Genomic DNA, 27,527 nt, shown 5'->3' on the forward strand with positions numbered 1-27,527 from the left:
GAGCGACGGACCGCTGCAGGTAGAGGTAGGTATATATCTCGTCTGCGACGGCGGCGGCGGGACCCACGCCCAACCGAATAATAATATCACTTTATATATTATATAGGCACTGTTGTTAACGATTTCTCTCGGCGCGGCGGCTGTGCCCGTACGTACACAGACGGTTCAGTACGATTTCAGCAGCGCGCCGAACATGATGCGCACCGACTCAGCCGCGCCGTCGCGATTATCGTCCCACATCGGACTGGTGGCCCGCAGCCCGGAAGGCCACGCCGCCAAGACGATGCAGATCAAGGGACACGAGGACCAGTGGGTGGACATACAGGCGCACACGTTCCGGAACTGGGTGAATGAGCACGTGCCGGCCGCCGACCGGGTGTCGAACCTCGCGGAAGACCTGCGGGATGGCCGAGTCCTCTGCGAGCTGGTCGAGAGCCTCCAGCAGCGCAAGGCGTTCGCGTGGAATCACAACCCCGGCAACCGGCACCAGATGTTGGAGAACGTGTCCAAGGCCCTGACGGCAATCGCGGACGACGGCGTCAAGCTGGTCAACATAGGTACGTATATATAATGATTATGTACTTCCACGCGTTCCACCCTTGGCCAGCTTTATATGTTTTAATACACATTTGATTTATGTATCAGTATAATATGCGTACGGGTACACCAATAATTGTTATCGGAGGCCTTTGAAATCGGTTCCGGACGAGCCTTTTATCGGATTGCTTACGACTGTGCAGATGGTCGGAAATACCTCGCGATTAACTTTTAACTTGTGGGCGTGATGTATATTCGATTTTAGTCGTCGCGACATGTTTTAAATATTATTATGCACGATATATATATGGATACTGTTGACCTCTAACCGTTAACTATTTCCATATAATAATATATAGGTACAGCTATAAATGCTTGATTTACATCAGTACCTATAAATAGGTATAGTTAATTATTATTGGAGCCTTTGGAGTCGGTTCTGTATGAGCTTTTTTTATCAGATTGCGTGGCTGTGCAGGATACAGGTGGTTGGAAAAACCTCACGATTTACTTTTAACTGGTGGGTGTGTGTATTAAATTTTAGTCACCGCGACATGTATTGTACATACTTTCGATCATAATATAGGTGTGCGCTGCAGGTGGTGCATTCCATTCTCAATCTAAAACCTAAAACCCCCATCTAACAACCCGCTTAAGATTGATAATTTTTGTTTAAAAAAAACAAAACAGTAATAAACAATAATGACTGCTTATAATATAGATTCGTATTAATTTTTAGTTTTTTTTTTAAACTATTTTTCTCTCAAATCAATTTGCGGTTAAATGATTTTCTCAAATCAAAATTTAATTTTTTGGATTCTTGTCGTGAGGAAATAATTAGTTGTAAATGTCGTAAATCATATATTAACCCGTTATAAACTCTATTTCTCTTCGTGATAAGACGTAGGCCGCAAGAGGTGGCATTTGCATATCGTACACCACGTTCATCATGTGTTACGCTCTTACGTCTATATATATGCCTTCGATTAGACTTTAATATAGGTAGTATTGAACGTGGTCGTTCTAATACAAACATCCGGAGTTAACATCGTCAATTGCACTTTACTGGTTATTTTCGTATTGGATTATGATTTTTTTGTTTTTGACGTCGAACAGGTGTTGGGTAGTATCGCCAAATAGGGAGTGTTATACAAAACACTGAGCGAAGTATGCAATAGTTAATCATGTGGGTGTATTGACCTCACATGCTATAATACTAGAATCGCCATGCTTCTATAATAATATGATCGGATAATTTTTCATATATAAAATATGAATGATATTACAATATCGGTCACAATTATAGGTATACCTACTATAATATAGGCGGAGCATATTTCCATTATTTTTTTTACAAGCACGCATGTTTGCATCAACTAAGAGGATAATACTGCAGAGGTACCTTGAAATATATATTTCGAACATTGGGTTATTTAGTCATACCTCATTTTTAATTTATAACTATATAGTCGTATCATCATTTGAAGAAAAAAAATGTAGGAACTTACTATATATTTTCATCTTAGTTATTTTTCTTGTTTTATGGTCTAATTATTTTTTTTTCTTTAGGAAACGAAGACATAGTTAATGGAAATCTGAAATTAATTTTAGGACTTATTTGGTCATTGATTGTTCGTTATCAAATCGGGCGCTCGAAATTTCCACCTAAAAAGCTCATGTTAGCTTGGCTCAAGGTATATAAGTTGTGTATACGTAATACGTATAACTACACCTATTAATGTATAATTCAAAATATATTAATATTGAAAATTGTAAAATTATTATCATTATTATTAATCTATTGGTTACGTATGAATAGTCTGTACTACCAGAATGCCGCGTGAACAATTTCACCACAGATTGGAATTCCGGAATATGTCTTTCGTCCTTGTTGGATTACTGTGAACCGGGATTGTTTCCACATTGGAAAAATTTAGATGCCAATGATAGCGTGAACAACTGTCGCCGTGCTATGGAATTGGCCCGAGATCGTTTCAATATTCCCATGGTATTAGAGCCCGAATATTTAGCTTCACCTTATCTAGATGAACTATCAGGCATGACGTATCTGTCCTATTTTATGAAAGAAAAGAGTCCTGGTACTAAAGCTACATTGAACTGGGTGAATAGTCAACTAAAAACTCATACGGTGTCTAATTTCACGGTAAGTGTATTTCGTTCTTTCGAAAACAAACTTGCAAATTCATTGGTTTGTATATATTTTAGACTGACTGGAAAGACGGTATTGTATTGTGTGAATTGACAAAATCTCTTGGTGTCCCGGCCAAGTACCAAAAATATGATGACCCGGAGGTTTGGGAGTCCAACTTAAACGCTGGTATGTACCGTGGTGTCTAAAAGTTTAATCTGTGAAGCACTTATTTGTATAATATTGTATTCTATACTAAAATTAGTATAATCGTACATAGGAATGAATGCTGGAAAAAAGTTAGGCGTTGAACCGCTGTTGAAAGCCAAAGATGTGTCTAGCCTAAATGCTTCACATTTAGGCATGATGTCTTATGTATCTAATTTCCAATGGGTAAAGCCGCGCACTCGACCATCGCATACTGTGCGCGCCCATAGTGACACTCACACTACCAGAGTATATAAACCAGTAGGTTAATTAAATAAAAACAATATTAACTTGTTGATTACCAGTAAATGTAAATCAGAATTAACGTAATAATAAATCTACGACATTTTTTTTAGACTAGTTTTAAAGTGTCATTTTTGGATGCAGAAGTAGACCCAAGCGATGTCACGGTGGAAATAATTGGACCGGAACTCAATACTATACCGTGTAATTTGAATTTAAAATCCAATGGTGGCACATGCACGTTCGTGCCACTCATAATTGGAATGTATAAGGTATGCATTTGTTTTCCCCCAGCTGCATGTATATTGTATATTATACATATATGTATAGTCGACACGGTTCGTGGTTTTAATTTTTAATGTTTGTGTTTATCGCACAGGTTACAATTTTCAATGGCGACGATGTGATCCAAGGGTGCCCAATGTTTATACGAGCTATGCCTGAAGTATCCGAAATCAAACACTCGGGTATGGAACCATGTGCAGTTGGATCTATTGTCGAAGTCCAGGTGAGTTTCTAGTGTACAACTGCAAAAGTGCAAAGTATGTACCTAAAGTTTAACGTACTTATTTATTTGGTTTTTGTTTCTAGATAAATTGTAACGGCGCTAAAGCTCAAAATATTCAAGTTTTAGCCATGAGTCCGGACGGTCGAGAATTAGAATGTCCGGTAAATGAATCGGGAGATGCATACCGGACGACGTTCCAACCCGACGAACCGGGAGAATGGACCATTGCCGTAAAACACCGAGGACAGTTAATTCAGGGTAGTCCATACACGTGTTTTGTATTCGACCCAAACGGCATTAAGGTAAAATACAAACCAAAGAGACATCGAAAGACCATACGGACTAAATAATTTGATTTAACTGTTTTATGGTTTAGTTGCTTGGCTTGGATAGACCAGCTATTGCGGGAAGTATAGTCAATTGGACTTTAGATGCCAGAGGAACGGGTGGTCTAGGAAAAATAGAAATTGATATTGTTCACGATAAACAGTCGCTTCCGCATACGATTGACCATTTAGGAAATTCTATTTACAACGTTTCTCTACACACTAGAAGACCTGGAAAATATAAAATTTATGTTTATTTTAACGGGGCAACTGTTAAAGGCAAGTATAAAAGATCGAAAAAGTAATACAAAATAACTTAATTTAACACTATTCTTAATAATTAAGTAATTATTTAATCATCTAAAATTTACTCTAAAATTTTCTCAATAAATTTAATTTCATATTACCACTTCCCTTATATCTATTTAACTATTTTAATGCCTGTTCTCAATACTATGTATACACTAAAATAAATTATGCATCTATTTCTATTGATATTTATTAATTGTATTTTGCACGTTGACTGACAATATCAATCTGTGAAAGAGTACATTTCTCACAGTTAAAATTTAAACGTTACAAATTATAATTAAATTTTAACTACTTGTATTATATAAAAAATACTTTTAAATATATTAAGAATGTATTACATAGGTAATAGAAGTAGGTATCTATACCTACCCATTTTTCGTATTTTATTGAAATTTCAAAATAGTAAAATAAAATAATAACTTTTTTCTCTTGACCTTGGAAAGTTAATTAAAAAAAGAATGACAATGCATTAAAAAAAATCTGTTGTACATAATGATTATTATCACTATTATTGAATCAAACTATATGTATTTAATAATAATTCTATCATATTTATTAAAGTTTTTTTAGAAATGTTTGTAACTTATAAACATCTTTATAATACCAATATCAATATATAAACTAAATATATTGAAATCTATATGAAATATTATATTATTGTTTATTTATTTATAATTTATTGCAGGAAGTCCATTTCCTCTTAGAGTGGGTACAAAAGAAGACATCAAGCGACATAGAAGCATGAGTACGTTTTATTTTTGAATTAAATTTAAAAATCTATAATCTATATATGTATCTACCTTATATTACTTATGATGCAAAACTGCAAAAGTATTGAATAATTTGCTATACGACCTATGTTGGTCATATACTTTTATATAATACATTTTATATGAACTACTTTGTAGTAATTGATAAATATGATTATCACTACTTAAAAAAACATATTTATTTTTTAGCACCTACAAAATTAGTCAATGGAACCAGCTCTTCTGCTTTCAGTAAGATTTTAGAATTTTATACTTATAATATTTAGGTTGTAAATTATATTTTAATATTTTTTAGATGACTTTACTTCTTCTAATGAGTACAATAAAATTGGCCTTCTTAGACCTATTTCACCTCTACAGTCGCCAAAATTCACTTCTTCTCCTATTAGTCATCTGCATAGTAATGTGTATAAAGTATGTTTCATTTTTAATAATAATATATTAACGTATTTTTTGATATATTTTTATATTTATTTAATAGTCAACCAACCATTCGGAATCAGGATTTCATAGTATCTCATCACCATTACATTTAAATATTCCTAGTTCCCTATCTCCAAATCATAGTTATGTATCACCAAAAAGTGCTTTATCTCCATCAAAATCAAAAAATAATGGTAAGAATAGCTTTTGTTATTATTTATTTCTAACAATGATTTTATTTTTATACGAGTATATCTATTATTTTTTTTATAGATATAGTTTTTGGAGAAAATATGCAACTCATGCCCATAAATAGGTATTCAACGATTTACATAAATTCTGACGAAGTACTTGCCAATATTAATGTCACAGTGATTGGTAGGTTAATTTCATGGTAACAAAAATATTTAGTTCATTTTTTTACATGAAATATTTGAATTGCTACAGGTCCATCAAATAAGACGATTCCTGTGAGAATGTCTAGGAACATTGCGCAAGGTCACGTTTTGGCACAGTTTACAGCTGAACAAATTGGAGAACATTCAATTGATGTAAAAATTAATGGTACTAAAGTTGCTGGTTCTCCATTCAGGTAAATTTAAAGTAGATTTAAGAATATCTATAAAACATTTATGTTAATGAAAAATTGTTTAATGTCGTATAATATAATATAATCAATATTATTATATTGATAATAATGTTATTATTTTTAATGTAATTTATATGTTATAAAATACAATACCTATAAAATATAATTTTATCCTTATTTATATAAAAAATTTAACATTGTTTATTTAAACATTATTTTCTCAGGAGTCATGCATATGATGTACATGCCATTAAAGTTGGCCATATACCAAATGGAGTGGTGGGTGAACCAGTAGAATTTGAAAGTAATTATAAACTATAGTAGTTGAATTGAATTAAAAATAAAAAAAATTTTAAAAAGTTTTCTAACATTTTTAAATTTTACTATTTAGTTGATGGATCAGGAGCTGGGTCTGGTAATTTGGAAATTCTTGTGAATGGAGGACATGTCACTAGCTTCGTTCGAAATTTGGGCAATCAAAAATTTTTGGCATCATTTGTTCCACATAAAGCACTTATTCATTTAGTTGATATGAAATTTAACAATGAACAAGTACCAGGTAATATATTTTAATGTATTCATTATTGTTAAAAATATCGAGAAAGAAGGTTCCCACAATTAAGTTAACAAGATTAAATGAGGCAAATAGAGACTAAAATTATAATAATACAGTTTAGAATGTTTATTAAATTATACTGAATACATCGCATACCTAGGTACTTTAATGTGTTTTGACAGCAAAATATATTATTACAATATAGTCATTAGTTAGTATTTGTATAAGTATAATTAACTATGTATCTAGTTAATTATAAAATAATAAAATTAAGTCAGGATAATTTGTAGGTATTAAGTTAAGTATTATAGATACTCGAGTACTTCAGTACCTACTTGTATATTGACCTTAGTTATTAATATAATAAAGGTGCAAAAATTATAGAAAATATACATTATATTTGCATGCAATTGTTTTAATATAGTGTATGGACTATACTAAATAATAACTAGGTATCTACATTTTCATGAATTATCTCGTATCATGTTCCTTCATAGATCTGAATATTATTATTATTTACTCAACTATTTTTTCAATACTTAATTAGTTATAATTTAAAAATTGATAGATTTTGCATACAATGTTAGTGCTTTATTTCACATAAAATTCACATTGTTTTACCAATGTTGTGTCATTACAAACAGTCTTTTATTATATATAATTATATTATACACAATAATTTGCTATACTCATACAGATGTTATCTACCAAATATAGGTAGCTATTGACTAATAACGCTAGGTACTGTAAATAATTAAATTATTGAGATAAATTCTAATGGCTACCTATATAAACAATTTACAAAACAATTCAGCTAATTATATTATTATTTATTGTAAAATTCGACACAGTTATAACCTTTTGTTAATAAGTTTTAGTCAATGTCAAATATAAACTAATAACTCATATTCCAAAGTAAATTGTTAGAATATATAAGCTAAAAAAGTTTTAACGTAATTTATGATTTACGTTCATTGGTAAAACTCTGACCAAATTTGTTTGTGTATAAGTGTATGCGATGATTCATCGCAATTTAAAAATTAAAAATAAAACACTATTAAGACTCAACTCCCACATGTATATTATAATTCATGTGTTGAGTACATCTGTATTTTTTTACTTAAAGCAAATAATACATATATGTATATACAAACTACACGTATGACATATGTCGTACTACTATTATAAATTAAAAGTTTCAAATATATAAATATAGGTACAAAAACCTATACGCTTAGAATAATAAAAAAAAAAATGACTATAAATGTAAAATTATTAAAAATTGAAGACGTGATCTGGAAATATTTTAACGGGCAGTGACATGCCTTAGACTTTAGAGGCTTAGATCTTTTAATGGTGGGTGGAGGGACTAAACATAGTAAATTTATTTGGTTCAATAATTTAATTGCATTCTTGTGGTTTATTTTTGGAAAATCGTTTGAATAAAATAAAAATATAATAATTACAGGCTGATATTTTAATAATCATTATAATAACATATATAATATATAATAACAATTACAATTTTTGAAAATATTGTCTTCCGTAAATGATGAAAATTACATAATTTAGTATTTTTTTTTCCAATAAAGACTTGCTTATATTTTTATTTTATATAAAAAGATAATGGCGAAATTTTGCGTAAAATGTTGTTTATTATAATATCATCAAATATTATTAGTTTCTAAAAACATAAATCATTTTGGTAATAGTAAGTGTTCTTCGATGAAAGAATGATTGTATAATGTATATATCAACCCAATGGCTTATGTTTCCGAGTGTCTTGTTTTTTTTCTAATAAAAAAAAATAATAATTAGGTATAATATACAAAATACGGCGCTTATACATTTTTTTAAATAGAATTTCAGCGTATTTTAAATTCAAACATATAAAGTTATCTTTATACATAATACAATTTATTACTCATACCTACCTATACCGGCTATCATAATTTATTATACCACATAACATTATTTGTTCAATTCATATATTATAATGTACCTATCTATAAAGTATAGGGTAATATTGGTATATGTTTCATGTTTTCAATGTTTAAATTAATTTCACCTGTAAATGTTAGGATTTGGGAAAATAAATATTGGAACTAATTTCATCTCAGTGCTGTAGAAATGTATTTGTCAGTCTATACTCTATAGGATAATTAGTAGGATATATTATATTATTAGTTATTAGTGTTATTACCTATATTTAAATTGTGATATATCGTCATTTTACGCGATTTCGTAAAAAATTAAATTTCATACGCTCACAAAATGTTTTCTGTATTGACGCTGGAGTTCTTTTTTACAGTTATTTGAAGGAAAACTATGGAAAATCTTGTTAACCTTAGGTATATAAATCACAAAAATTTTACGAATTTTTAACTTTAAATTTTCGCGGTTTTAACATATTTTGTAAATATTTTGACTTTAAATGCTTATAAACAAAATTTGTGGCTAACGATATTTGATTTTTTTTTTACTATGATAAGTACAACTTATAATAAACCTTGTATTAAATTTTAAAGATTTTTTGGAAAGCCAAATTTTTTATCGGCATTTCAAGAAAAAATTTTTAGAAAAATCGAAAATTTCAATTGTCTGCAAATAGCTTTAAAAAAATCAAAATATTTTGAAAATTTAATCGTAAATAGATAACGCCAATATAAAAATTTGGTGAAAATTTCAAGTATTTACAATTGTTTTTGAGTTACAGCAAAATAAAAAAATCGATTATGTCGAAAACTGATTATGCGTAAAAATTCCTCGTTTTTCTGTAATTTTTTTAATGTTTTTTTTGACTTTTTGAAAACTACTGGACATTTTTTATTTTCGACCCCCCAAAATACCAACTAGATTCATTTTCCTTTTCAAAAAGGGGCTGAAGTCAAAAATCAAAGTATTATTTCTACTCCAAAACGTGATGAAAGACACAAAAATAAAAAAACATATCACTCGGTTCAGAATCTAAAATGATATACAAACATTTAATTTTGGTAATATAAATATTTGAGGGCCAACACTTGATACTGCTTTGGGGATCCAAATTTATAATTACGCTATTGGAAATGTAGAATATTATATTTATATATATATATAGTATTTGTAGCTATATGTTTATATTGTGTAACGTAATTGTCATTTATCTAATACTTCGTCTGCTAAATTCAATTGATGGACTTTTAACAATTGGTATTTGATAATGTTGATATCATACAAAAAAAAACAAACTATAAGCTAAATGTAAACTAAAATATTAGTTTTATTTTTACTTTTATTTAGTTTTATGTTACAATCAGTGCCGTATAGCAACTAAATATTGCGCCCATGGCGAAACTTCAAAATGCGCTCTTATGTATCTTAATTTATAAATAATTTTAGAGCCATGTTTTTGGAATCTGTTTAAAAATATTTTAATATTAACATAGTATATCCTATAATTATAATATATACTATACTGCACTCACTCGTCTTAATTAGCTACATTTATACAAAAAAAAAAAAAAATTAAAATTGAAAAAATAAAATATTCGTTAAGATATTTAGATATTGATATAGGTATAAAGGTATAAATTATAGCAATATACCATTTATACTTTATAGGCCAGTTATCTTTTACAATATACAGTAGTTAATATAATGGATATTAATAAATTAAATCATTAATCTTTGTATTTCCTATTCAAATCATTACAGAATTATTATTGACGTTACCAATGACGAGATAAAAATAAGTTTCGTGCACAAATTAATTGCACTTAAAAACGCCAGGTTTTAAAATGTTTAAATTAAATTAAATTAAAATTTACAATTATATTTACTTTTCGGAATAGCAATGTTGCATTAAAAATTATGCGAAGTTGTATAAATATATATAATATATGGAATTTTCGGAATCGTATATGTATATCAATGGCTATTAAAATCAACACGATTCCGCAAATTTGTGGAATCGTTATCACCGGAATTATTTGTATTTTTTTAATTTTTTTTTTTATATAATCGAAAGAGTAAAGTCCCCTTAGCCCCCCTCCCACTCATGGGTACGCCACTGTTGATGTATTATAATATTCACTTATTGTTATTATAACCTTGAAAATCCATTTATTCTCTAAGATAATCTAGACTAAAATACTGAGATTTTTGTTGCTGCAGTTTATCATAATATTCAATAAACATTCTATATATCTTCAAAACGTAATAGCATTGATTATAAAGTACAGTCGGACTCTCGATAATTCGAAGTTGACGGGACTGTTTTGAAAAACTTCGAATTATCGAGAGTTCGAATTGCTGAGTAAATCGAAATAACGAGAGGGCAAAAAAAATTCGAATTATAGTTAAGATAAAAATTTTGTTTTTTATTATTGTACATATCAATTATTTCAGTAAATTAGGTGGTACATATTAGAGTTATTTATTGTTTTTAAATTTTAAATTAAACTATATAATAATTATACTATGTAAATTTAATTATTATTATAAAAGATTATTATTTTTGGAAGAAATCTGTAATGATTTTCTGCTTCATTGAAATTAGTTTCATTTTTGAATATATATACTTCGAATTTCCGAGCGTTGAATGAATGATACTTCGAATTGTCAAGTGTTAGTGGCCAATTTTCCCAAAAATTTAATTTCGAATTACCGAGTGTACTTAAATGCATTGTTTTTGTTCGAATTACCGCGTGATTTTCAAGGGACCGAGTATTTACTTCGAATTACCGAGGGTTTCGAATTATTGAAGGTTTGAATTATCGAGAGTCAACTGTATTTATAATCAATGGTAATAGGTACTATCCATTGATGGAAAGATTTTTAGAGTTTGAAAATTTGATTTTTAAAATGAGCGCCGAATTTTTAAAATTGATGGTAAGCATGCAAATTGGATTTAAAATTTTTTTTTAAATAATGTATAAACATTATTCAGAGGAAGCTATACATAATACGTGGACATACTATCAAATACTTTGTTTATTAATTTCAATAAATAATTTACAAAATGTTTTAGTTAAGTAAGTTCCTTTCTGTATAGCAGGGGTGGCCAACCAGTCGATCGCGAGATGAATTTGAGTCGATCGCGACACCTTTTCTCATTTTCATAACATTTTGAATTTTTTTCAGAAAACAACTAAAATATTTTTTTTTTTTTTTGTAAATTTGTATATTTTTGTATATCCCAGGAATATAAAAATTATATTTAGAAAAAAGCAATAAATAACTATGAAAAACGAGATTATACAGATATCGAATAAAAGAACTGTAACAGTAACACACATTGACAACCTTTTTTTTTTTTTGGTCGATCGCGACAACCTAGAAAATCTTGGAGGTCGATCGATCGCAAATCTATTAAAGTTGGCCACCCCTACTATATAGGGTAAAGAAAGGTATATTCGTGGTATTTTTAATCTCGTGATATTTCTTTTAAGTTTTAGATGATATCTATTATGATTTGACACTATTTAGATGTTTACCGATTAATAGGTATGTACTATGTTTGGTATAAACGCTAAAAAAAATATCACTAACACACCTATATCTTTTTCCAATACAATTGTTTTCGAAATTGGAAGTATTAGTTATTTTAAATGATTTATATATATATATATTTTTTAAATGATTTATATATATATATATATTAATATAATTATTTTAAAATAAATTTTTACTGGACTTTTATTCGTGTTATTACGGAGGACTTTTTTTACTGGACTTTTACTATCTAGAGTCTAGACTGTGATTGTCTGGCACTGCAGAAAAGGCACCCTTTTAATATAATATAGGTATATACAGTACAGACTAAGATATCAAATGTATCCATCTATATATTATACTAATAATGGCTAAGCCCCCGTCCCACCCAAAAAAAAACCCATCACCGTAACCCCCAAATAGTATATAATTAGAAAAATACATGTAAATTATAATAGCCCTTCTAATTTTAAAATTTAAATTGCATCTATGATGAGTACTTTAAAGTATTAACTTATAAGATAACATATATCCTCTCAATAAAAATTCTCGAGCATACAATTTATAAAAGCGTTATTAGAGGCATCTGATGCATGAAAAATTTAATATAATAGTATGTGGCTCGTGCGGATTCGAGAAGTCATTTTATTTTAGTCTTGAATGAATTGCAGCTCTAACCTGTCGCGGCTATAGCTCAAATCATTCAACGTTCATACGACTGAAATACTTTAGTTCCCGCCCTTACCAGACAATATACATTATATGGATATTTAAATTAAACATTTTTTTTTTTAGCTATTTCATTTGTGGACTATAAATTACATACCCTAAGCCTAAAGCCTAATATTGCATTAATACCGCATAACGCACGAGTCACACATACTAATTTTTGTCATACCGATACCTCGGCCGTCAACAAAAAATCCTTTATTAATATTATGGTAATTTATAGTTCAATAGTTCTTGCCTTTTCGGTATATACTATGTATATACGATACAATTCATAGATTCATCAATTCTCTTCATAAAAACAGCATGGAAGTAACTCGCCTACCGGAAACCAGCTATTATTTTACATTATACTCGTATTATACAATGCGTATCGATACGTTCATGTTATTATATCAATCTGATTTGGACAGTGACTTATTCAACTGTGTAGTACTGTATTGAGATTACTGAGATTTACAATTTTTCATTCGCGGAATAGCGTAACAATACCTATGTTCGATGATCGGTAAAAAATTTAGTTTTTAATGGTTCATAATCGGCATCGAAAATTAAATTATCGATGTAGGCATGGAAAAAGATTGTTCTTTGAATATACAATTAAAAAGTCATGTTCACGATTCAATATGTCTTTCCAAAAGAGGAATGGTTTTATTATTTTTATCGTAAAATTACTTTTGTATTTATTATTTGATATTTCACAATAAATTACACCCGCTCCATGGCTGGCGACTACTTGGCCATATTCATTCAAATTATTGTTAAAATAATGTAATAGGTGTTATGATTATGAATATAACTTTTGTGTTGTATAAATAGCAAAGAACGCATAGTTTATCTTCGTTTTATCGGGTTGCTTACAGATTTTTAAGATTGGTTTAAACGTTAAATCTACTACCTATTAACTAATAACAGTAATAACACTAATAACTAATAATTAATGTCCACTTGAATGATAATAAGATAAATGATCGGTCATTAAGCAGAAATAAGTGCAAGTTGAATTTCCGACTCTATGATTATACATTTTAATTCCATTTACGATTCACAGTATGGCGTTATTCGTGTTATAATAATAATATAATATGGTTGACATATTTTAAATTCTTGGAGGGAAATTCGATGCCGGAAGACATTCCAGTTGGCGCGCCTGTGTCTTTGGAATTTTTCTCAACCATCGATAGTTAGTAGTGTGTTGCGCACCCACAAGAATCGCCGATTTACAGAATACATTAATAGATACTATCCGCCCGCACACAATTTTTTTTATATGAATTAAATGCGTAACGCATATGTTGGGCATTTACACCCAAATGGGTATTAGCATTATTATTAAACGATAATTATAATTAATAACACGGATGACGTGCAATGAGTACATTGAAATTGTTTTAGACTTTATGAATGATGTAAATTTAAAAAAATATAATCTTCCAGCCATTCGAATGGCGCGCTAAGAAATCGGTAAACACAAATATCGTGACAACGAAGATATCGATATTTTTATCATGTACACGTCAAACAGGTAGATGCAACAGGTCGGTGGTTTATTAATCGTGATTAGTAGTTGAGTCGTGTGTGTTTGGTTCGTTTTGTATTTTTTATTTTTTTTCTAGGTTTTTTTCGTTATTTTAATTTTTTATAGTAGTTTGTGTTTTTAGTTTAAATATTAGTAAAATGTATTTTAATTCGCGTTATTACATATTGTCTCGATACATTGCTCAAAGTGAAATGAAGAAGGATTACTCACTGAAGTTTATATAAAAGTAATGTTTATTTGTTTTTACTTACAGTCGGGTATTTGATAAAATAGGTAATATTCATTGATGGATATTTCGAACGATATGAATAATTAATACTATAAATACTGTAAGATATTCACAAGTTGGTATTCAATTATTAGTTTGTTCATTCAAATATTTATTTTATAATTGTTTTTACTCTGTTTTTGGCATACACAATATACAACTTTTTTTTGTAGATCCTTAAAAATGGTACAACTAACTACCTACTTCATATTTGGTTATTTGAATTTAAACTATTCAACAAGGATTTAATTATGCTTCTTTCTAAAATATTATATCTTATTTAGGTACTTAATTTTTTTGATTATAATTATCAGTAATAAAAAATTAAATGTATTATTTCATAAACATATTATTACATTTTTTAGTTTTAAATATATTTAATAAATATAGGAAATACTTATACATTTTAATATGCATATTATATTAATGGTTTACTTATGATAATACCTATATAAACATTATAAACTGATATAATAGAAATCTTTACTTGCATAATAGCCAAAAACTACTTTCTAAAATTTAATAATTTGACTAAAAATATTAAAAACTGGAATGTCCCATAATAGGTAATATTATTAGCATAATGTATGAATTTTGTTTAAATTAGATGTATACAAAAAAACAAATGATATCTTTTATATACCTATTTAGCCCATTTAGACATATTTTATAAGGTATAGCAGGTATCAATCAGTTAACTCACTTGTAAAATAATAGCCTACACTAAAATTGTATATTGAACTATGTTATGTTATAAAATGTACTAGGTTTACTAAAATAAAATAAAAATAGCTATTACAATTGTGTTAATTAATCCTATAAAATTTATTAGAATTGTGCATAAAATTTAAATTGACATTTTAATATTTTTATTAATTTATCAACATTTCGTGTTTAGATAGTAAGAATTTATATATTTTTAAATTTTAGGTACCTACAACTTAATTTCAATGTTTATAAGTATTTCATTACATAATTGTTTTTATAAAAGTTGTACCTTATTCCTATTTACTACTTAGTTAATATTCATATTGTTTAGTATTTAGTTAATTAAGATCATATTTAATATAAAATATATTATTAAATTATATAAAATGTTTACCGCATTTAATTTGGAAGTTTAAAAATAAAATAATTAGATATATTTTTATTTAACTGTTTTAATGTTATACATTTCTGACCCAACTATTAGAAAATTCTTAAGGTGTTCATGATTTGTAATGTGAATTATCAATTCATATACACACCCACATGTTTTTTTGTATAAGATATGTTGCAATAATGGTTTTGAATTATTCATTTTCAAATTGAAATGTAGCCATTATATACCGTGTGCTCATTTATATTGCTAGATTCTATTATAGAAAATATTATATACCTTATGTTTTTTTAATAGCAAGGTTTGAAAATGTAGACATTTTTCACCAAGTGGGGTAAACCCATTATATTTAATTACTTGTTAAAAAAAAAACGGAAAAAAGTATTAAGTATAATTAATCAAAATAATTTTATTTATTAGTCATATATACATTTATAAGAAAAAGGAAAAGTAATGTATATATATACATAATTTACCTACTTTTTCCTTTCATATTTAAAAGCACATTCATTATTAAATATACAGTATTAAGAAAATTCTGTTAATTTGAAATGTTATTCGTTATTATTGATTTTGCATATAAATTTACAATATATTTTAACCATGCTATAAAAAGCTTTAAAAAATATGTTTTAAATTATAAATTGTATTGAAAAATTAATAATTTAAAGATTCTAAGAGCTTGTGAATTTATTGTAATATATATTGATTATTTTAATTAATCTTATAATTAAGAATTAGTTTATTTTCTTTTTAAATATTATAAAATAATGTATTATATTTTGTATGTAACTTAACGCCTCAGTTACTTAAATAATTTATGAGGCTTTAATAGGGTTAATTATGCATAACTAGTATTCATACAGAAAACAATAATTTCTCTTATTATTTATAAGTATCTAATTTATTTATTTATAGGGAGTCCCTGGGAAGTTACAATCATGAGTGGAGGATCATATAGTCCAAAATTAAGCGTCCTTGGTGATGCTGTAAAATTAGTACCCGTTGATTCAGTAGCAATATTTCAAATAAGTGCTATTGGTTATCATCGAGAAGATATACAAGTTAATGTATTAAGTAAGTTAATTTTGTTTAATACCTACCTTTTTTGTCTTTAATTAAATATGATTTACATATTAATATTAATATTTACATATTTACATATTTTTAGGTCCAACAAAACGTAATATACAAGCTAAAATTATAAATGAAGGAGGAAATGGAATATTTAGAATAGAATTTATTGTGGTTGAAGTGGGAACTCATTTAGTTGATGTTAGTGTAGCTGGCCATAAACTTGGAACTGGTACATTATTAGCTAAAGGATACAATTCAGCTCTAATTAGAGTAACTGATGTTTCCGATGCTGTTGTCGGCCAACCTTGTCAATTCAGAGGTTAGTTTATGAGAATATAATTGTAATTTATTGTTGTACTTTAACACATTAAAACAATATTTAAAAATATTTAAACTTACTAACTATGCTTTTTTGTGTTATCTTCAAGACAATTTTTCTTACTCATAAGTACCCTACTGCATTATTATTAATGCAATATTATATTCTACGTTGTATCATCATAAAAAAAATTGTATGCAATAGCAATACACATATTAACTGATTTTGAGATTATAAGATGGAAAACATTTTCTGAGCTATGATTTAATTTTTAATTTTAATGTTTATACTGATTAAATATGAGATTTATATACACCTTGTAATTGTAATTAATTATAAAAATGTATCTATATGTCATCCAATGTTTAGTTTTCTTTCACTTTTTTTTTTACTAGATATACATTTTATCAATTAATAGCATAAAACCTACTGGTTTGACACTATTATATGCCCAATAGTGTATTATTTTATTTGTTTTACTTTGAAATCTTTCAGTATGGATCATTTAACATATTTTTTTTTAATAATTAGTATCAATCAACATTTTTATTAATTTTTTTATTATAGTTGATGCTAGTGATGCCGGTGAAGGTCAACTGGAAATATCAATTAATGAAGGAGAAGTACCAAATCATGTGACTGTAGTTGGGGGCGGAAGATGCTTAGTATCTTTTACACCCGAACATGTTAAACCTCACATGATTGATATAAAGTTTAATAGTGAAACTGTTATAGGTAAAAATAAATTTGAATGGTTATAAATGTAATAATGATTTAGTATAATGTAAAATTTTAATATTCAATTATTATTAATTTAAAGGGTGTCCATTTGTGTGTTCAGTATCTGACACAAGTCGTGTATCTGTTAATTTATCTCGTTTGGAGTTGATACCTGTTAACCAAGTAGCAAAATTTCATATGATGGTTGATAATTCAGCTTCAGCTGAATTGTCTGTGTCTGTAACTGGTAAATATTATTTATTTTATTATTTTGTTCATTATTTTCATAACTATTTTTTTTTTTAAATTTTAGGACCTACCACTGAACTTCCAGTTAAAGTCACAGGAAATGTAAATGTAGGTTTTACTGCCGAATTTACACCACTTCAAGTAGGAGCCCATTCAATATCAGTTGAATACAATGGACATGCTGTTAATGGTACTCCTTATGTAGCTAAAGCTTATGACTCGAGTAAAGTTTTAGTTGGACATGTGCCTAAGGGTCATGTTGGAAATACATTCCAATTCACTGGTATAATTAAAACATTTTTTACCCTAAATATTATATACTGTATTATGGTTAATATTCAATATCATTATTTTGTGTAGTTGATGCTAGTGAAGCAGGTGAAGGCAATTTAGAAATTACTATATCAGCTAGAGGAGCAAATATTCCCACTCAAGTACATCCTCAAGGCAATGCTAAATTTGCTGTTAGTTTTCTACCACTTCAACCTACTGATCATGTCATTACTATTCATTTTAATAAGGAACCAGTCCCAGGTTAGATACATTTTAAAATTTGTAATATCAACATACTAAATTTAACTGCAAAATTATTTTTTTTAAATTAATAATTATGTTTGTTTTAGGGTCTCCTTTTATTGCTCATGTTGAGGGAGATTTACCGCTAGTTAGTGGTACTTCACTGACTAGTGCTCCTGTCTCAACTACTTCTCATTTCACTATGAGCAATGTATCCGGATCATTGGATGACATTGAAGTTAATGTTGAGGGTAAGTTATTAATTCAATAATATTCATTTTTCATTCTATATATTTGCCTCAGCACGACTGTATGGAATTTCAATTAAAGCTTGTCTACAAGTATGTGTGTCTATATTTTTACAGGTGGGCGATATCAAAAATCTCGATTATACTGATACTTCTCTCTTTTATTAATAACAACATTTTAAAAACTTTCAGTCAGCTATTAACGCTTATATTTTAATTTGGTGGTAGACCTTCAAATGTAGTATGTAATTGTAATATACCGAAATAAAACTAATTCATTAAAAAATATACATATATATATATATTTAATCTAGAAATATTAAATAGCTATTAGTTTATAATAATAAAAAAAAAAAAACAAAGTATTGTTATATACTAGTACAGTTAAAAGGTTTATCTTTTGCAAACATCTTTATTATTACATTTAAATATTTATTTATATACTAAATTTTATAAATTTTATTTTATTGTCTACTTCATTTTAAGCAATTATGATCAATAAATGAGGATAAATCAAACATTTTTTTATTTTTTGCACAATGAAATTCTATTAGAATTCTTTTTGAATAATTTAATATTTTTGTTTATGTTTATAAAGCTAATTATATTAAAGTTGTGAGGTCTAGACTTTAATAATACATTTTGATTTTATTTCCACTTATTCATTTTGAATAAATAATGGTATGGTCAATAAAGATGTTTTCATAAGATAATTTAACTTACATTAATATCTATGTTACATTTTGTTAACATATTTACATATTAACATAATTTTAAAAGATTTAATAAAATATTTTAAAAGCTTATGTATTATAATTTTAAAGTATTTGTTGAGTTAAAAATTATACATTACATGCTATATATTTTGTAGAGCTTGTAAGTTGATTTATATACAGTCTTTCGTTCGATTGTGCATATCTACTTATTTATTTGATAATATTTTATCAAATTTTACTTATTAAATTTAGTTTAATCTTTACATTTTTTGAAATACTATCTTTTTCTTTTAATATATTTTTTTTCTGCATCTTTTTTCATCTTAGTAATTCTTGTTATAATTTCTACATATTTTATTTTAATAATATTAAATTAAATTTAATTGATTTCTAATGTAATAAATTAGAAAAATATTATATAATGTAATAAAATATTACAAAAGCATAAAAAATTATGAAAAAAAAAACAAAACAAATTTTTTTTAAATATTTTAATAAAATATAGGTACTTAACATTGTACAATTTTTGATTTGGTGTTTTATGCATGTTAATCATTAAATAATTGTATTTTGTTACTTTTTATGCTATATTTTATTTAAAGTTTTTAGTTTATTAATTGAAGTATTATTTTTTACTTTAAAGTTTTAAATATTAAAAAATGTTTATTTAATGCTTATGCGCTTTTCTTATTCAAATAATTATACTAACACTAATGAAGGATTATATAGGTCCTAACGGGTCGGCAGTTCCCGCCCAAGTAAAAGAATCTGGTTCACAATCATATAAAATTGAGTTCTGCCCTAAAATTGTTGGCGAACATAAGATTGCAGTTAGTTATCTTCGAACTCCAGTTGCTGGATCTCCATTTAGTTGCAAAGTGTATGATATCAAAGCTATTAAAGTGAAATCAGTACCTAAGGGCACTGTTGGACAACAAGTCACTTTTATTGGTAAGTATATATGATTTCATAATTGTACATAAGCTGTAAATTTATTTACTTGGTAAATTTTAGTTGAAACTAGTCAAGCTGGTCCAGGCAATTTAGAAGTTACAGTAAATGGTGGCAGAGTGCCAACTTCTGCTCAAGCTCAAGGGCCACATACTTATGCGATATCATTTACGCCTCGTCAACCAACTGTTCATACTGTACATTTACGTTTTAATAATCATGATGTACCAGGTAAAGTAATGGTTAAAAATTAAATAGTTTGTTATAAACTCATAAATATCCGAAATTTTTTAATAATAAAATTATTTGTTGTATGATGTAACTATTGAGAGAAAAGCTTAAATACAATTGAAAAATGTCTTATAAATTTATTTTTATTGTATTTTAATCTAAACGTATTATATTTTATGTTATGATTTAATAAATTAAAACATTTCTTGTTTTAGGTTCACCATTTACTTGTTCAGTTTCTGAAGCTGCTAGAGTGGTTGTCTGGTCGGCTACTGAAGATAAAGTTGCTGTCGGTAAAATAGCATCATTTGCTGTTCAATGTGAAAGTAGTCCTCAAGTACAAGTTCTTGCGCCTCTTAGACATTCTTTACCTGTTACTGTTATACCTGCTACTCAACCATCAACTCACAATGTTCAATTTACTCCTGTTGATGTTGGTAAGCCTATATTATGTTTTCTAATACCCAATGTCTTCTTTTTTTTCGTAATTATATATAATAATATGATATATTTTACTTTTAAATAGGTGATCATAGTGTTGAAGTCAAAGTAGATGGTATACACGTCGAAGGCAGTCCATTTTTAGTTAAAGCATATGATGCTTCTAAAGTTCGTGTTACAGATATTAACACAGGGTTTGTGGGAAAACCCGTCAATTTCAATAGTGAGAATATACTTTTTTTTATAAGATCAAAGAGTTAATATTTTTGTTATTTTAGTTAATGCTAGTGAAGCTGGTGCCGGTAATTTAGAAATTATAGTGTCAGTAAATGGAGTTAACGTTCCAAATTATGTTCAATCTGAAGGAAATGCTAAGTTCCGTGTTAATTTTAAACCCCGAGATGCTGCTCCCCATAGTCTGAGTGTACGCTTTAATGGTGAACCTATTCCAGGTAATATAAAATGTGTTTAATATATCATATAATATTAAAAATAATAATCGACAATTAATTATTTATTATACAGGATCTCCATTAACTTGCAGAGTATTGGATATTGATCAAGTCGCAGTAACCGGAAATGGTGTTCGATATTGTGCTATAAAAAAGACAGCAGAAATTAAAATAGAAAGTCCTGATATATCTAATGATACAAATTTTAAAGTCAATGTATTTTCACCATCTGGACAATTGATTGATGTTAAAACGAGCATTATGGCCAATGCCATTGGGGCATATTATACACCAAATGAAATTGGTAATCTTTAATGTCAACATATTATATGAATCAAGAAAACATTTTATAAAATAATAGTTTATAATTAATCCAAACATTTCTAGGAAGACATATGATAGAAGTTTTCATAGAAGATCAGCCAGTTGATGGTAGCCCATTTGCTTGTCATGCGTATAATATAAACAATATAAAAGTTACAGGACTTGATAATGCTAAAGTAAGTTTCCTACAGATAACATGATAACATAATATATTTTATTTATATTGTATGCATTCATGAAATATTTTTACAAAGGCTAGTAAACCAGTTACCTTCAGTGTAGATGCTACAGAAGCTGGAGAAGGCACATTGGAATTGGTGGTTAGCAGTCAAAAAGGTACAGTTAAAGCAGAAGTAGTCGCTTGTTCAAGAGGATTATACGATGTAACATTTGTCCCTCATAATGCAATACCACATTTTGTTAATATAACATTTAATGATGAAATTGTACCAGGTAAAATTAAAATTAAAATTAATATTTGTATGTTAGGCTTGAGCCTAACTAACAATTTTGAGAATGTAACCACTAAATGGTTTTTTAAAATTTAAATTTAAAGGAAGTCCATACAGCTGTGACGTTATTGATTTAAATGGAGTTAAGAAAGGGGTGTCTGGTTCATCAATAACTGCGTTCGGTGAAGGACTGCAACGAGTAAAACTTGGTTATCCAGCTCGTTTTGACATAAATCCGCATATTGCTGATCATGGATCCATTAGTGTGATTGTAAAAGGTTTGTATTTCTGTATTGAAAAATGACCCATTTTTAACAAATTTTTTCTATTATTATGTTATTGTAATGTTATTATTTTTTTGAAATTAGATCCTGATAATAAGACTATACCTGTTAATTTACACAAACATGATAGTGGGTTATATCGGGTAACATATCGACCATCTATTGTTGGTGTTCATATGGTTACAATTACGCATAGAAATCAGCCAATTACCAAACATCCTTGGAAAGTTCAAGTCATAGATTCTGAGTTAGTCGTTGTTAGTGGACTCAATGAAGCTATTTGTAATAAACCTACATCATTTAAAGGTAAGAAAAAAAAATAGCAATTTACTGAATTATAATGTATTTCTTACATTGTATAGTTGATACAAGGAATGCTGGTAAAGGAGAATTATCAGTGGCAATTAAAGCAGCTGGCCGTGATGTCAAACTAAAATCTTCAGATGTAGAGTCTAATGGTATCTATCAAGTAGCATATCAGCCTGTAATACCTGTACCTCATTATGTTCATGTAAAATACAACAATTTTAATGTACATGGATCACCATTTATGGTGAATGTGCGAGAACAAAATCCATCTACATCATCTGAACTTCGAGTCGTTGGTCTGGGACTTTACCAAGGTATTTCTAACAAAATGTCAACTTTTATAATTGACAGTGCTGGTAAATCCAGTCATGAATTTGATGTTGTTATTACCGGAATGCAACATAGTGCTGTACCAGCCCAATGTTATCAACACAAAAATGGTATGAACCTGATTGTTGAATTTACACCTCCTAAAGTTGGTGAGTTTTTATTTTTTTTCTTAATTTCTATTATTTATTAAAACTTAATGATTCTTTTTTATTATTTATTTAGGACAGTATAATATTGATGTCACACACTTTGGTAAGCATTTAAAAGGATCACCATTTACCAGTTATGTATACAATGCTAGTAAAGTTAAAATTGACAGTCTTCCAGAGAAGAATAGTGCAGTTGTTCACAAACCAATGTCATTTAAATGTCAGTATGCAGTAACAGACATTCTTCTGAAGTATAATTTGATTAACCGTATTTGCAATTTTCAGTATTACGGAAGAATGCTGGGTTGGCTGATTTTACAGTTACTTGTCTTGGTCCAGATAATGAGGACGTTCCAGTAGATTTAAAATCATTCAATGAAGATATTGATGTTGTTCAAATAAACCCCACAGTACCAGGAGATTATATTTTTAACATCTGTTATGGCAAAGATCATATAACTGAAAGTCCATTAAAAGTGCATGTCGCTGATCCAGGAATACCTCGGGCTTGGGGTTCTGGTCTTGTTAAAGCTCTTAAAGATGTTTCAACAAAATTTTACATCTCGGCATTGGGAACATCTTATCATGCTGTTCCTGTTGTTAATATACGTAATGGATCTGAAATAATACCTGTGACAATTAATCAATCTTCAAGTGGTCATGAAGGAGATTATGAAGTTTTATTTATTCCAAATCATATTGGTTTTTGTGATATAAATATTGTTTGGAATGGAAGACATGTTGGTGAATCACCATATAAGTGTATGGTTGTCGATTTGACCAAAGTGCTGACAATAGGTGAATCAAATTTAAATAGCCGTATTATACTTGGAGTTAATGCTCCTACAACATTGACATTCGATACTTCAGTAGCTGGCCCTGGTAAACATTGCACATCTTGTTAAATTGTTGTATGATATAAATTATAATTTTTATTATTCATATCATAGGAGAATTAGATGGCCATTTAGAAAGTCAAGGAGGAACAATTGTTCCAATAATGATAGATCATTCTGGTGATAATGTCAAATGTGTATTAACACCACACATATCTGGCCCACATGCCCTGTACTTGAACTATGCTGGACTACCATTGCCAGGTTCGCCTTATCCTGCTTTAGTAGAAAGTGGAGCTGCTGGCGTAAGAGTAGTACTATCTGGAAGTGGACTGTCAACGGCTACTTGTGGTCAACAAGCAGAATTCATAATTGATGGATCACAAGCAGGGCCTGGTATGTTAATACCATTATTTTCATTTTTATGTGTTTTTTCAGTTTTTATCATAAATTTATTATTTTATTAAAGGTAATCCTATAGTCACCTTAGCAGGCTCTAGACATGAAATACCAGTAAATGTTGAAAAAACAGGTGACAATGTGTACAGTGCTATTTATACTCCTGTAAGTCCAGGCGCTTATTTATTAAATGTGCTTTGGGGTCACAGGTAAATAATTAGATCTATTTTCTTTTAATTGTTTTTTTTATATAATCTATAATAATATATATCCTCATTCCAGGCAAGTTAAAGGCTGTCCTTTAAAGTTAAATGTAACTGGTGTTTGTGATGCTAGTAAAGTTCTATGCACTGGAGATGGTCTAGGTATTGGTACAGTTGGAAAAGATATTAGAAGTTTTATTGATACTCGAAGAGCCGGTCCAGGTATAAAATATAAGACATTCCTTATTTTCATGATCATTATTTATGTAAACCATTGATTAATCAATCCATATTTATTTTAGGGGAGTTAAGTGCTCATTGCATTGGACCTCATAAAGTTGCTTACTGTGAACTCTATGACCATGGAGATGGTACTTTTACATTAAATGTGAAACCACAAGAATCAGGCAGACATACACTAACTGTTAAATATGCCGGTTAGCATAATAAATAATTTCTTTAAAAATTATTTTAGGGGCATTTATTTATTAGAAATATACATCATAATTAGAACAATTTTTGCACATTGTTTTTTTTTGTATATACCAAAAATTTAGGTGAAGATGTACCTGGAAGTCCTTTTACTGTTCGAGTTAGTGGTGCACCAGATGCTAGTAAAGTTCGAGTGTACGGACCTGGCATTGAACATGGTGTGTTAGCAATTTTCCAAAGTAGATTTATATGTGATACTCGTGGAGCTGGCGCTGGACAGTTAACTGTCAGGGTTAGAGGACCCAAAGGTAAAGGCCAAAATACTTTATCGCATTTCTTAAATTTATAATTTTGTAATGCAATATTGTTGGTTATTATTTTATTATTTAATATTATTATTATAAATTTGTATATTTTAGGAGCATTCCGTGTAGAAATGCAGCGTGAAAACCAAAAAGACCGAACTATATTATGTAAGTTTGATCCAACAGAACCTGGCGATTATAGAGTTGAAGTAAAATGGGCTGGGGAGCATGTTCCTGGATCTCCATTCATGGTCATGATATTTGACACACAAGAAGAACTTAACCGTTTTTTACAGGTAAATAATTGTGGTAATATGTTTTGTCTTAAATATGTAACTATTAATTTTATTTCTAATTTTTTCTCTTTTATTTATGATTTTAGGGTAATCATTCACCAGCAGGTTCTGATCTATATAGTAGTGTTAATTACTCGTCAAGTTATGCTCATATCACACCTTAAACTTTGTTACTAGGTGAATAATATATATTTTTTTTTTTTTGTTAAACAATTTTATTACATTAAAAATAATTGTTTTTAACTAGGATTATTGGTAAACAAATCCGTCCAACTGACTATTGATTTTTTTTTAAATTTATATTATATTTATTATTTATTTAATATTTAATTTTTTTTTAATTATATTTACAAATTAACTTATTTAAAAAAAATCAAAATTTAGTACTATGTTCTTGTTATATGTCTTCCATGTATTATTTAACAAAGTCCATAAATAAATAAAAAAAGTATTAATATAATATTTTTGTCTAGTTATTATTTTCATTAATGAAATAGGATAATCTTTTATATATTTATTGCTTAAAAATTACAAGATATTTTAGAAATGTCTAATCATATAAATTATATATTGTTGCAGTATAAACAAATACACAAAATAATAAAAATGAATATTCAGATTTTCATAGTTTATTGGAATCAATAGATAAATGCATTTCAATTATAAAATTATTATCATAAGACATTGAAGATCTGTTAGTTTTGAGCTCGGATATAACAAAAATATATCTATAACGGATAAAGAAAAAAAAAAATTATTTACATAAAGATTAACACAAAAATTTTAAAATTGAATTTTCATGATGAGTATATTATTTTTTTGAAAAATGTAATATTAATATGAATTAATATAATTCTTAGTTGGTTTAAGTATAATATAGGTATTTTATTAATTTTGTATTTGTATGTAAATTATGATTTTAAGCAAATTAACATAACCATAGGGAAAAACTTTGAAAACAAATTACTGCAAATTGTATATAACAATATTTTTAAACTTTAAATAAATATTGGCACAAAACTCATGTCATAACTTTGATCCATCAATTATTATTAAAACAATTGGTTATCTATATTTTTATTTTATAATATTCCACAACCTAGGGTAACATTTACTACTTGAAAATATTAAATAGGTATAAGGTATACGTCATTTTATTATGACGTTATACACGCATGTGCTGTTTCTGTCTTACTAACATACATCATAGCAAATTTGCATTCAGCACATTTTGTAATATTGTTAGCTTTAATATTACAAAATGAATTCTGCTGAACAAAAATGTTCCATATTCTATGTATGTAAGACAGAGACGACACATGCGGGTATAACTTCCTATTAAAACCAAATAATAATTCCCCTCAAACTAGTAATTACAATCTTAAATTAAAAATATTTATAAATGTTTGTAATAATATTGTGGAGAGTTAAAGTTCAATTTTTTTGCAAGTAGTAGGTACCCTCTATGCATGCACAATAGTTGCACAGATGAGGATTAGTCATTATTATGAAACATGCTGTGGCATAAGAAAAAGTCATACTGGATTTAACAGAAGT

General features: G+C 28.2%; 1 protein-coding gene across 3 annotated transcripts; it reads left to right on the forward strand.

The window, feature by feature from the left end:
- Positions 1–134: 134 nt before the first annotated feature.
- Positions 135–26,432, forward strand: LOC132921945 (filamin-A). 3 transcript variants are annotated; one of them, XM_060985207.1, is made up of 44 exons: positions 159–557; positions 2,107–2,231; positions 2,357–2,701; positions 2,764–2,875; positions 2,967–3,154; positions 3,250–3,408; positions 3,516–3,644; positions 3,728–3,946; positions 4,021–4,253; positions 4,972–5,027; positions 5,242–5,283; positions 5,348–5,466; positions 5,534–5,669; positions 5,749–5,853; positions 5,923–6,067; positions 6,289–6,368; positions 6,456–6,623; positions 16,650–16,808; positions 16,903–17,127; positions 17,695–17,862; positions 17,948–18,094; positions 18,161–18,379; positions 18,457–18,630; positions 18,720–18,863; positions 20,306–20,527; positions 20,591–20,758; positions 20,974–21,195; positions 21,285–21,422; positions 21,478–21,651; positions 21,725–21,955; positions 22,039–22,151; positions 22,230–22,428; positions 22,532–22,705; positions 22,796–23,017; positions 23,074–23,499; positions 23,573–23,719; positions 23,785–24,381; positions 24,450–24,731; positions 24,805–24,943; positions 25,017–25,159; positions 25,240–25,374; positions 25,495–25,677; positions 25,789–25,970; positions 26,057–26,432. In XM_060985207.1, the coding sequence occupies exons 1-44, from the start codon at positions 194–196 to the stop codon at positions 26,132–26,134; spliced, it is 8,136 nt and encodes a 2,711-aa protein (XP_060841190.1). In that variant the 5' UTR covers positions 159–193; the 3' UTR covers positions 26,135–26,432. The 3 variants fall into 3 exon arrangements, 2 of the variants coding, with proteins under 2 accessions (XP_060841190.1, XP_060841191.1); XM_060985208.1 differs by lacking the exons at positions 159–557; positions 2,107–2,231; positions 2,357–2,701; ... (12 more) ...; positions 6,289–6,368; positions 6,456–6,623 and adding an exon at positions 14,377–14,590; XR_009660974.1 differs by lacking the exons at positions 20,591–20,758; positions 20,974–21,195; positions 21,285–21,422; ... (14 more) ...; positions 25,789–25,970; positions 26,057–26,432 and adding an exon at positions 18,978–19,101 and having other exon boundaries at positions 135–557; positions 20,306–20,440.
- The last annotated feature ends 1,095 nt before the right edge of the window (positions 26,433–27,527 follow it).

The sequence above is a fragment of the Rhopalosiphum padi genome, chromosome 2, assembly GCF_020882245.1.
Source record: "Rhopalosiphum padi isolate XX-2018 chromosome 2, ASM2088224v1, whole genome shotgun sequence".
Lineage (NCBI taxonomy): Eukaryota > Metazoa > Arthropoda > Insecta > Hemiptera > Aphididae > Rhopalosiphum > Rhopalosiphum padi.